Source organism: Aspergillus aculeatinus, assembly GCF_003184765.1.
Source record: "Aspergillus aculeatinus CBS 121060 unplaced genomic scaffold BO66scaffold_29, whole genome shotgun sequence".
Classification (NCBI taxonomy): Eukaryota; Fungi; Ascomycota; class Eurotiomycetes; order Eurotiales; family Aspergillaceae; genus Aspergillus; species Aspergillus aculeatinus.
In genome coordinates, this window is record NW_020291498.1 from 225892 (window position 1) to 239059 (window position 13168).

Consider the following 13168-nt stretch of genomic DNA (forward strand, 5'->3'; position numbering starts at 1 on the left):
TGCACTGCACTTGCCAGTACTGGGTGGATGTGAGATCAGTCCAATTTCGACATCGCAGGGACAGCACTGGTCAGGGTTGGTAAGCCGTTGTAACAGTATAGTACAGTACGGTAAGGTGCTTGTCCTGAATTACAGTACGGTACAGTACCTAGCTAGTACACTCAATCGTATGAAATGCAACAACCCTCTGTACCTAACACAATAAATGTTGTCGATACCCTGTGACACATGCCGTCTCCACACTTCGCCGAAGTCGGCAGCTCGTATATGTAGATGCAGATGAGCATGCATATGTACCTATTAATTAACTTGTATCACTCCCTCTCTGTATTCAGCCGACAAGAGCTTCACTCCTCCAATCAGCTACCTACGTTAGTTTCCACCATAATTTACCTCCAGGTGAACGTGTTTGTTGGTTGATGACACGAAAAACAACGCGATAATCTCGAGGCGAAGCTGATAGCGGCTGCGCAGACGGCTGGGGTGCAATTCGATGAAGCAGTGAAGCACAAGACACCACACTCCCTGACTCTGACAGCGGGGTTGCATTGGACTATTATTTTCAGGGTCGAGCTCCGTTCTATGGAGTAAGAGAGAGACAAGACAGACCACAGTGCTGCTCCGGCTGGACTCCGTTCTGGGAGGCCCTACACCACACACGATGAACACCGAATTCTACGGCATCAGCCAGAGCGACTGGACTCGCATCAAGGCATGGAATGCGCACTGTCCCGAGGCTATTGACTATACTCTCCATGATCTCATCCATCTCCGGACGCAATTCCAACCCACGTTGCCCGCCATCCAGGCCTGGGATGGCCGGCTCACGTATGCCGCGCTGGACACCGTCACTACGCGCCTGGCGCACTGGCTGGGGGCACAGGGGGTCCTGCCCGGCTCACGCGTGCCCATCGCTTTCATCAAGTCTTCGTGGGCGGTCGTCGCGATGATCGCCGTCATGAAGGCTGGCGGCGCCTTCCTTCCGCTCGACTGGTCCCAGCCTGCCAGTCGCACGCTGGAGGTCCTGGACCAGGTCCAGCCCACGGTGCTGTTAGCTTCGACCTCGCTTCTCGACCGCCTCTCAGGTATGCGGTTGCAGACGCGACTGGTCGCGGTGGATCAGAGTCTGGTGGATTCCCTGCCTATCGACGACCGTCCATTGAAGCGGTTGGTCTCGCCGACCGATCCGGCTCTTTGCATGTACACAGTAAGCCTCGACTGTCCTCAAGCCGAGCAAGGTCCGCGTGCTAACCGAGTGAGGTAGTCGGGCAGCACAGGCCGACCCACTGGGGTCCTGATCCAACACAGGGCCATCGCAACGGTGAGTGTGAGGGTCGCCCCGAGCTATCAGTATGGGCCCCAGTCGCGCGTGGCGCAGTTTGCCGCCTACATTTGGCTCGTGTGCGCCAACGAGATCTTCACGACCTTGGTCTGGGGCGGGCAGGTTTGCATCCCCTCGGAATCCCAGCGACTCGATGACCCTACTGGTTTCATTCGCGATCACGGAATCTCCCTAATCCATGCCACCCCGGCTTTTCTGACCTCCATCCAGCCCGAGGATGTTCCCTCGGTGCAGGTCATTGGAATCGGCGGCGATCGGGTCTCCGAGGAATTGGCGAGGAAGTGGTCCCAGTTCGCACACGTGGTTCTGGGTTATGGGTCTACAGAAACGAACCTGTGTATCAACCATCCCTATCGTCAGATGGAGGAGGAGGAGGAGGAGGAGGAGAAGAAGAAGGAGGAGAGAGTGGCGGGTCCTCTGGCAGGGAAGCCCGTTGGCGCAGTGGCATGGATAGTGAAGGCTGGGAACCACGAGGAATTGTGTCCCATTGGCGAAATCGGCGATCTGGTGATCGAGAGCCACGGGCTTGCACTGCAGTATCTCGGTCAAGAATCGAAGACGGCCGACAATTTCATCCCTCCCCCGGCCTGGAGTCGAACAATCCGCCCACGTGGAGACACGCGATGGTGTAAGATAGGAGATAAAGCCTCGTACGGCACCGGCGGCTCGATTAGGATCCACGGCCGAAATGGCAGTGTTGTGAAGGTTCGGGGCCAGCGCGTGGGATTGCCTGAGGTCCAGCGCGCCTTGGATCAATGCCTATCCCTGCCCAGTGTCGGGATCGTAGAGGCTATCAAGCTCAAAGCAGTCGACGGGGAGGAGGCTCGACTGGTGGCTTTCCTCTTGACTCCCGGCACAAACTTGGATGCAATAAGTTCAGGACTGAAAGACCGTCTTTCCTCACTTCTTCCGGAGTACATGCTACCCACTGCATTTCTCCCCCTCGCTGAAATCCCAATGACAGCGAGTGGGAAGATTGACCGACCGCGACTACATGAGCTCGCTTCCTCCCTGAGCGTTGCAGACCTGGCAACCTGGGCCCCGCGCAGTCACGAAACCAGTGATCCAACCTCTGTAAAGCTGACTGCTGAGGAGCTGCTTCTGCGAGAGATGTGGTCGAAGATCCTCAATGTACCGGCCAACCGCATTTCAGCCCATGACGAGTTCTTCAGTTTAGGCGGGCACTCCTTGTCGGCGATCCAGCTGGTGACTGTCGCACGACGTGCAGGAGTGAGCCTGTCGGTAGAAGGAATATTCAAGAACCCTCATCTTTCCAGCATGGCTCTGGTAACCGAACCCATGTCTACAGACGAGACAGCTACTGAACAGATTTTGCCTTTTGCTTTGCTTAAGGGAACTCCTTTACTGAAGGAGCGTATCATAGATGAGATCATCTCCACCACATCCATCTCATTGTCTGAGATCGAAGATATATACCCTTGTACCAGCCTACAAGCGGGTCTCTTCTCGTCATCTTTGAGGAATCCAGGCACCTATATCATCTCATCCAGGATGTCCCTGCCGGACACCATTGATGTAGAGCGACTCGAGAGGGCATGGCGGATGGTGGTCCTCAAGACGCCTATTCTTCGAACTCGGCTGGCTCACACTTCAGCGGGATTTGTCCAAGTCGTGCTCAAAAACGATTTTGACTGGCAAATGATGGCCATCCCAAGGTCCCCGCCATCTGAAGAGGAGAGTCCGCATGAGCTTCGTTCGGGCGAGCGGCTCACCCACTATCGTGTGACAAGGCAACACGATACCGAGCCAAGGCTCTTTACGTGGGAGATCCACCATGCGCTGATCGACGCCTGGTCGCAGCAAGCGGTTCTGCGGATGGTAGAAGCAGAATATCGCAACCATCCAGCGACCCGTGAGACTTGCCATGGCCATTTCAGCTCTTTCATCAAGTATGTCCTCCAGAAGGAGAGGGACGTGGGCACCGCCCAGTACTGCAGACACCAACTGGCTGGAGCTGCAGCTTTGCCCTGGCCTCCTCTTCCATACCCGAGATACCAACCTATTGGAGACTCAATCATCCGCCGAAGGATCTCCTTCGCTCCTCGATCAAAGGGGTCCTCATTCACAACGGCAACTGTAATACGCGCAGCGTGGGCATTACTGTTGACCCAGTACGGAAACACAAACGATGTGATCTTTGGGGCCACAGTGAGCGGGCGAGAGTCCCCAGTGCCCCATATCGAGGATATCATCGGGCCAACCATTGCGACCTCGCCGGTACGGTTGCAGATTGACCGGTCCCAGCCCGTTCACACGTTTCTCCAAATCGTCCAAGCTCACGCGGTGGATATGATGCCATTTGAGAGTTTTGGACTGCACAATATCCGCCGCCTAGACCCGGAGATTGCGCACGCCTGCGATTTCCAAACTCTACTAGTCATTCGTTCCTCTAATGAGGGGGAGGAGCAGGAGCTATTGGGGGAGCAGTTCCAGGTCGAGGCGTGGGATGGGTCCCTGACATACGCTCTAACCCTGGAATGTGCCTTGCTGGAGGCCGGTGGGGCTTCGTGTCAAGCCACCTTTGACCAGCAAGTCCTTCCACCGGCCCAGATCGACCTTATCCTAGGCCAGCTAGAGCACGTATGTCGTTTGCTTGGCTCCGAGAGTAGCAGCGAGACGTGCATCCATGACCTGGATCTGTTGAGCCAATCCGATCGGGAGTTGATTTGGGGTTGGAACTCGACCCTGCCGCCGACCATCAACCGATGCATCCATGATGTCTTCCGGGACGAGGTGGAGCACCATCCGGATGCGGTGGCTATTGATGCATGGGATGGATCCTTGACCTACAGGCAGTTGGATGAGCTCGCGACCAGCCTAGCTCATCTCTTGCAAGGCTCCGAGGGCATCGCAGTGGAGGACATCGTGCCAGTCTGCTTTCGCAAGTCGAAATGGACCATCGTGGCCATGCTGGCCCTGTGGAAGGCCGGAGGAGCCTTCGCCTCCATTGACGCCGGTCACCCCGCGTCCTGGATTAGAATGATCAGCAACAATGTCCAGGCCAAGCTAGCCCTATGCTCCCAGGAGGTTGCGCAGTCTTTTCCAGAGGGCAAGCGTGTTCTGGTCGTCGATGAGGCGCTCCTAGACCGCATTCCGCAAGTTCAGAGCCCACTCACCGTAAGAGTTCAGCCTGAGAACGTGGCGTATGTGATCCACACTTCAGGGAGCACGGGGGTACCCAAGGGCATTGTACACGAGCATCGCACCTACATATCGGGCGTGGTGAACCGGATGCCCTCCATGTTTCGCAGCCGCGACTCGCGCGCCCTGCAGTTTGCATCCTACAGCTTTGACGTTTCCGTCGAGGATATTTGGACGACCCTGCTGGTGGGTGGAGTTGTTTGCGTGCCCTCGGACCACGATCGTGTCAATGACCTGGTCAATTACATGAATCGCACTCAAGTCAACTACGCCGAACTGACCCCATCTTTCACCCGAACACTATTCCCAGACTCTCTACCGCATCTGAAAATCCTCTCTCTGAGCGGGGAAGCCTCCACAGACGTGGACCGCGACCTCTGGGTATCTCATGTTACCCTGCTAGACGAATATGGTCCTGCTGAGATTGCCATCAAGAGCCACCTCAAACAGAAGCAGCCTGATTCCATGGCGTCCGACAAAGGGCATAGCGTGGCGTGCCTCAGCTGGATCGTTAACATCGCAGATCATCACAAGCTACAGATGGCTGGGGCTGTCGGGGAGCTGGTACTTGAGGGGCCCATCCTCTCGCGGGGGTATCTCAACCAGCCCACCAAGACCCGCGAGGTGTACATTGACAACCCGGCGTGGCTGCCGGCCTCGCGATACGGCCCTCGACGACTGTTCCGGACCGGAGATCTCGCGCGATATAACCCCGATGGGACGGTCCATATTCTCGGACGCAAGGATACCCAAGTCAAGCTCCGGGGCCATCGGATCGAGCTCAGCCAGGTAGAGTACCATGCGCGCCAACAGCTGCCACCACATGTCGAAGTCGTCTGTGAGCTTGTCACGCTGGAAAGCGGCAGCAAAAATGGTAATATTGTCCTCTTCGTCTGCAGTGACCCAGCCCATGGGGCATTGAGCCGGGAGACTGCCGTGTCATTTGTCGACGCACTGCGAGATCCCCTGAGCGCCGCCCTCCCTACCTACATGGTTCCATCCGCACTGGTGGCGTTGGATGTCCTGCCCGTCAACATGTCCAGGAAAGTGGACCGGATGAAGTTGAAGTCCATTGCCGGGACGATGCCCACGGAACGGATCTTTTACTTCTCGTCGACCACATCCCACTCAAAGCGAGAGCCTCAAACCGCCAGCGAGCGTCAGCTGCAGGCTCTTTGGGCCCAGGTGTTCGAGACCAATTCCTCCACCATCAGCGCAGAAGATAGCTTCCTCGAACGCGGCGGAGATTCAATCCTGGCCATCAAGCTGGTCTCGCTGGCTGGTCGAGCCCCGCATGCCCCAAAGCTCACAGTTCGTCAGATCTTCCAATATCCGGTTCTATGTGACCTGGCTGCCGCGATGGATGATCAGCCGACAACCGCTGTTGCAGCCCCGCCGGCATCATCGGTTCCTTTTGACTGTTTGGCGCGAGAGACCATTACGGTGATCAAGGAGGAGGTAGCGCAGGTCTGCTCCGTGCTGCCGGAGAAGATTGACGATATATATCCTTGCAGCCCCTTGCAAGAAGGTTTGATGGCGCTGTCAGAAAAGAACCCAGGAACATACATTTCACGGCTGGTGTTCGACGTGCGCCCCGACGTCAATCTTGATAATTTTCAACACGCATGGTCACAAGTCTATGCTCGTACGGCTACCCTACGTACCCGTATCGTGCAATTAGAGAATCAAATGCTCCAAGTGGTAGTCCGAGGCTCGTTGGCGTGGGGTCCTGCAGGTACTGTGGAAGAATTCTTGAACCGCACGTCCGACCTGACCATGGGGTCGGGTCAGCCTCTTTTTCAATGTGGAATCGTACATCGACTCGATAGCAGCCCATGTCTCGTTCTTGTTGCGCATCACGCCATTTACGACGGGTGGTCGATGCCTCTCTTGCTTGACCAGGTTACCCAGGCGTATAATGACGAGCCCCCGTGGGATCAGCCCGTGCCGGAATTTAAGCAATTTATCAAGTACCTGGGGACGATCGACCGAGATCAGCATGCGGCCTACTGGAGGGACCAGCTTCAAGGAGCGGCGCAGTCAACTAGCTACCCTCCTTGCCCTAAAGCAGACTACATTCCACTACCTGACCAGACGATTGTGCGCGAGATGGATCTTCCGTCTGGACCCGGAGAGGAGATCACCACCCTGCCTACTTTGCTGCGTGCAGCGTGGGTGCTGTTGGCAGCCAGACAGACTGACTCGCAGGATGTGGTCTTTGGAGCCACGCTCAGTGGCCGGAATGCCCCCGTGCCGCAGATTAATGCAATGGTCGGACCAGTCTTTGCCACGGTGCCGATTCGAGTGCGTCTATCTCTCGCCTGGACGGTGCACGACTTCATCCGACGGGCGCATGGCCAGGCCCTGGAAATGATGGAGTTCGAACATCTGGGGTTACCTGATATCCAGAGGATCAACGCCGACACCCGTGCAGCCTGCAACTTCGGCACTCTTCTGGTGATGCAGACCCCGACAGCACACGTTGACGGCGATGCACCACGCCTGCTGAGCCAGCGAGAGGACCAGCGTCTGCACGGCGATTACTCGGCCTTCAATCCGTACCCAGCTATGCTTCAGTTCTTCCCCCTGGCCAAAGATCGACTGGCCATGAACCTGAACTTTGACTCGCGGATACTGACTCCGGACGAAGCACAACGCGCACTGGACCAGCTTGCGCATATCATTGTTTGCTTCTGCACCAGTTCGCCGGAAATTACATTGGACGAGTTACCATTGTTGACTGAGAATGACAAAGCGACCATCCTCAGGTGGAATGCAAACGGTATTGCCCCTGCGATGGTTGCTGGATGCGTCCACGACTACATAGAAGCCCGAAGTCAGAGGCACCCCGACAAGATTGCCATTGAGGCTTGGGACGGCGTGCTTTCGTACGGCGATTTAAGTCACCTCTCCGGGATCGTGGCACAACAGCTTCTCGCGTCCGGGGTAACGGCGGAGGACATAATCCCCGTCTGCTTCGAGAAATCCCAGTACACGGCAGTGGCCATGATGGGGGTTCTCAAGGCCGGGGCAGCCTTCAGTCTCCTGGACCCCGGACATCCAATCGAACGACTGCGACGGATTGCAGATGAGGCCCATGTCAAGATCATTGTCACCTCCGTCGACTGTGCCCGGCTGTTCGTGAATGATGGCTCGGGCCGGGTGGTCATCACGGTCTCTCGTGAGACCGCGCATCTCGCCCAGACCATACCACGGTTGCGACAGCCACTCGTCGTGTCTGACCCGACACATCTGGCATGCCTGGTGTTCACATCAGGCAGTACCGGCACGCCGAAGGGCATCATGCTGCAGCACGCGGCGATCTGCACGAGCGCCCTGACTCACGGGCCGGCGCTGGGCCTGGACGAGAATTCGCGAGTGTTGCAGTTCGCATCGCACGCATTCGACATGGCGGTCTACGACTTCTGTACCACATTGATGCTCGGTGGCTGCGTCTGCATCCCCTCCGACATGGACAGGATGAACCACGTGAACCTCGCGATCGCCAGCCTGGCGGCCAACTGGGCCTTCTTCACCCCGTCGACAGCTACCCTGCTGATACCGGACGAGGTCCCCTCGCTGCGCACCCTGGTTCTGGGAGGGGAGTCCGTGACCCAAGAGATTCTCGATACCTGGGTCAGCCGGGTCAATGTCTATCAGTGCTCCGGCCCCGCCGAAACGACCACCTGCATCGGGGGCAAAATGCAGCCAGGCAGCGCGAAGAACTGTCTGGGCAAGGGGCTGGGCGCGTTGTCATGGGTGGTCGACCCGGCAAATCATGACATCCTCCTCCCGATAGGTCTCGTCGGCGAGATGGTCCTGGAGGGCCCGGTGCTCGCGCGAGGCTACCTTAACAGCCATGACCAAACCAGTGCGCAATTCTTCACGAACCCGTCTTGGGCGAGGGGGCAAGGGCCCTCTTCCACCAAACCACGCCGATTCTACAAGACGGGTGACCTGGTCAGGTACGGTGCCGATGGGAGTCTCTTGTTCATGGGTCGCAAGGATACCCAGGTCAAGATACGGGGCCAACGAGTCGAGGTGAACGAGATTGAGGACTGTATTCGATCCCATGGCCGAGGCTGGGAGGTGGCCGTCGACGTTGTTGAATCCGGCCACCCGCGCCAAAGCAGGAAGCTCGCCGCATTTCTGGTCCACCACCCCGGCCAGCATCCTGCTTCTGGGCAAGAAGACTCAGACTCGACCTTGTTGGTCGCGGAACCCGCCCCAGACTGGAATTCTGCGGTGTGTGCGCTGGCGCAGCATCTGTCTGCTCAGCTGCCCAGTTATATGATTCCGGCCGCCTTCGTCCCGCTGAGGCACCTGCCATCGAGCACCTCGGGTAAAGTCGATCGCAAGGCCCTCCGGGCGTGGGTACTTTCTCTCAGTCCAGAGCAGCTGGGAGCCATGGCGGCGGCCGACGAGGTGGCGGAGATCGTCGTGCCCAGCACCCCCGCAGAGCTCAAAATGCGGGATCTGTGGGCGACGGTGTTGCATCTCGACGGGTCCGCAATTGCCGCCAGCGATAACTTCTTCGCTTTGGGTGGCGACTCCCTTCTGGCTATGAGGCTTGTGGCATCCAGCCGTCGGTTCGGTATCACTCTGACTGTGGCCGGGATATTCAACGCTCCTGTTCTCCAGGACATGGCCAAGTCTGTCCAGATACAACTGGTCCGTGACGACGAGGAGGACGAGCAGGAGGAGGACGGAGTTCGCGCCACAAATGCAGTGGCGTTTGAGTGCATAGCACATCTTGGGCCGTTGGATGAACTCATATCCGAAGTAGCGGATGCATGTGGGCGAGGAAAGAACATTGTCGACATTCTACCATGCACGCCGTTGCAGGCCGGGTTAATGGCACTTTCCGTGCGCAAGACCGGTTCGTACATCGCGCAGGAGGTGTACCGCATCCAACCCGATGTTGACATCCCACGGTTTCAAAAGGCCTGTGAAGCGGCGGTGGAGGCATACCCGATTCTCCGGACTTCCATCGTCCAACTCTCCTCTTCCTCTGACATGATTCAAGTGGTATATCAAGAAGGCATTACTTGGCAGGCGCCCGCGGTGGCCTTGGACGACTACCTGGTCTTTGACCAACAATCCTGCATCGGTCTCGGGGACCCGTTGACTCGTTGGGCCATTTGCTGCAGCCAGAATGGACACGCTTACTTTGTCTGGACGAAGCACCACTCCTCCTACGATGGGTTCTCTGCCCCGCTGGTTCTTCGACACATCGAGCAGGCGTACGCCGACCTCGACTCGCCGCAGGTCTCCCAGCCGAGCCCCGTGTCTTTTGCCACCTTTATCAAGCATCTCCAGAGCCAGCCGGTCGGCGAGCAACGGGATTACTGGCGCTCATATCTGGAAAATGCGAGCGTTGGCAGTTTTCCTGGTGCGACTTCGACTCTCGCTGATTTGGCCCACCCCACGCAGACCGTCAGTCACCAGATCCAGGGCTGTGTCCCTTCGGCGCCGCTGTCAATCACCTTTTCGAACCTGGTGCAGGCCGCGTGGGCTCTGGTTTTGTCGAAACACACCGGATCCAGCGACGTGGTGTTTGGGGCGACAGTGTCGGGACGCAATGTGGCTCTCCCAGGGGTGGAATCTGTTGTGGGACCAACCTTCACCACCGTCCCTGTTCGGCTCTCCCTCGACCCCCCGGGTATGCCGGTGGCGAAGTATCTGTCGCGAGTGCAATCTGAGGCCGCGCGGATGATTCCGTTTCAACACTTTGGTTTGCAGAATATCAAACACCTCGGCGAGGACATCGCCCGTCTCTGCGACTTCGACTGTCTCCTCGTGATTCAACCTCATGGTCAGGTATCGGAGAATTCCCTGCTGGTGATTGAGCGACTTGAGGGATCTGGCACCTTCCGAACCACCCCTCTGACGGTTCTCGTCGATGTCCAGGAGGGCGGGGCGGCCTTGGTCACCGCGCATTTTGATGCCGCGTGGTTCGACCACGAGCTGGTCGAGAGGATGCTGCACCAGCTGGGTCAGGTCCTCGATCGACTCATTCACGCTGCGCCGGAGACTACGGTAGGCGACATCGAAGTCATCACCACTCAGGAGCTGGACCAGATCTGGGAATGGAACCACCTCGTGCCGCCCGCAACCGCTCAGTGCATCCATGACACCATCCAAGAACAGATCACGGCACGGCCTGCTGCCTTCGCGGTGGAAGGTTGGGATGGCCGCCTGAGTTATGCCCTTCTCGACGAATATTCAGGCAAGGTTGCCGATTACCTGGTGGAGTCCGGTATATCGCGGGGATCATACGTGCCCCTGCTGTTCGAGAAATCGATGTGGGCGATCGTGGCCGTGCTGGCCGTCTTGAGGGCCGGCGCGGCATTTGTGCCAATCGACCCCTCCCATCCACGACATCGAGTCAAGTTCCTACTCCGACAGACTGAGTCACGCCTTGTTCTAGCCTCGCCCCATTGCGGGTCAATTTGCGCCGAGCTGGAGGAAGGCTACTTCATCGTGAGTCCGGACGTCATCGCGGGGCTGGAGCGGCGCGGTGAGTGGGAGCGCGTGCCGCGAGATGCCTCGAGTCCGGCCTACATCAGCTTCACGTCCGGGTCGACCGGCGAGCCCAAAGGCGCGGTGATCTCACACTCCGCCTACAGCTCCGGGGCGGCGGGTCATATTCCCGGGATCGCCATCGATCACCAGTCCCGGGTCCTGCAGTTTGCCTCCTTCTCGTTCGATACGTGCTTCGAGGACATTCTCACGACCTTGATTGTGGGCGGATGTATCTGCATGCCGTCGGAGATGGAGCGCACCAACGACCTGCCTGGGTGCATCAATCGCTACGGCGTCAATTGGGCGCACCTGACGCCATCGGTCGCCAGTCTGCTTGATCCTGCGAGCGTGCCAGGACTCCGCGTGCTGCTGCTGGGTGGGGAGGCGATGTCCGGCCAACATGTGCAGCAATGGGCCCGCACGGTGCGGTTAATCAACGTGTATGGGCCGAGTGAACTGTGCGTCACCTGCGCCGTCAACCCCACTGTGGATGAATCGATGCCGACCAAGATCGGTCACACTGTCGGCGGCGTCCCGTGGATCGTCGACCCCGATGACCCGCAGAAGCTGGCTCCTGTCGGCGCCATCGGGGAGTTGGTGTTTGAAGGACCCATTATCGCCAAGGGCTATCTGCGCAACCCTCTGCAGACCGACCGGGTCTTCCTCCCTGCTCCACGCTGGCTGCAACGTGGCTCTCGGTCGACAGCGGGTCGGACGGGTCGTCGCGTCTATCGCACGGGGGATCTCGTTCGGTACGACCGCGATGGCAGTCTGATCTTCCACGGCAGACGAGACGCCCAGGTAAAGCTGCATGGTCAACGCATTGAACTAGGGGAGATTGAGTGGCAGATCAAAATGGGATGCCTGGAGTCCGGCGATGTCCGGGACGTGGTCGTCCAACTGGCAACCATCGCCCAGTCTTCTTGTCTGACGGCCTTTCTCTCTTTGACGGATGCGCCACAGGGCCAGACGATCCGGCTCTTGCAGACCCCTTCGTTCCTGGCCCTCGCGTCACGCATCCATGATTATTTGACCCGGGTTCTTCCATACTTCATGGTTCCATCAGTCTATGTCCCCCTTGAGACGATGCCGCTGACGCGATCGAAAAAGATTGACCGCATGCGTCTGCAAGAAATTGTCTCCTCGATCCCTCCGGAGCAACTCGTGCGACGGTCCGCGCTGGACCGGGACGCCGAAATCGCGCCCCGGACGGCGCTGGAGATGACAGTGCAAGAGATCTGGTGCCGCGTGCTCAATCGCGAAGCGGCTGACGTCGCGCTGGGAACCTCCTTCTGGTCGTTGGGCGGGGACTCAATCTCCGCGCTGCGGGTCCTATCTTTCCTCCGTGCGCAGGGGGTCCAGGTGACAGTCCAGAGCATCATGCAGCACAATACCCTTGGCTCATTCTGTGCGTTTCTGGAGGACATCGAGAGCATCGAGGTCCCGTCTTCAAGCGTCTCTGACCCGGGTACGAGTGCCACCACCGCGGATACGGGTGTGTCCGGGGATGCAGCGACGGCCGCGGCTGAAGAGAATTGGTTCCTGCTCTCGCCGATTCAAGCGCGGTTCTTCGAGCTGTATCCCGACGGAAATTCATCGTACCAGCTCAGCCACACGCTCACGCTTCGAAGAACTCTGGACATGGCGGAACTTCGCATTGCGGTCGACGCTCTTGTCCAGCGCCACCCAATGCTGCGGGCAAGGTTCACCCAGGACGACCATGGCCGCTGGCGGCAATGGGTCTCCCCGGACGTGTCCCAATCATATATGCTGTGGGGCTATCAAGATGAGGCCGATAGTCAGGATTTGCTGAGAGCCATGATTCGCCGCACGCATTCCAGCATCAATATTACCACAGGACCGATCCTAGCCGGGGAGCTGGTTACCACCCCTAACGGCCAGGTTCTGCACCTGACCGCCCACCATCTAGCGTTGGACCTCGTTTCCTGGCGCATCAAACACGGGTGCGGGGCGGGGAGCTCCTGGGGTTCAGGGTCTTTGCGACTGCCCACCTTCTCGCTCAGAGGACATGGGTCAAGTCTTCGAGAAACCGAGAAAAGGCAAGGCATCCGGCTGGAAAAACCGGTCCGATTGTACACTACGCCAGACCTTAGAGGCTGAAGCCTAAGAGCATCGAAT

General features: G+C 58.2%; 1 protein-coding gene across 1 annotated transcript; it reads left to right on the plus strand.

Annotated features, from left to right (window-relative positions):
• Positions 1-661: 661 nt before the first annotated feature.
• On the plus strand, positions 662-13150 carry BO66DRAFT_324907 (acetyl-CoA synthetase-like protein; the record flags this gene model as incomplete). The annotated part of the gene is made up of 3 exons (XM_025643851.1): positions 662-1207; positions 1265-12497; positions 12543-13150. The coding sequence occupies 3 exons, from the start codon at positions 662-664 to the stop codon at positions 13148-13150; spliced, it is 12387 nt and encodes a 4128-aa protein (XP_025503113.1).
• Between the last annotated feature and the right edge of the window lie 18 nt (positions 13151-13168).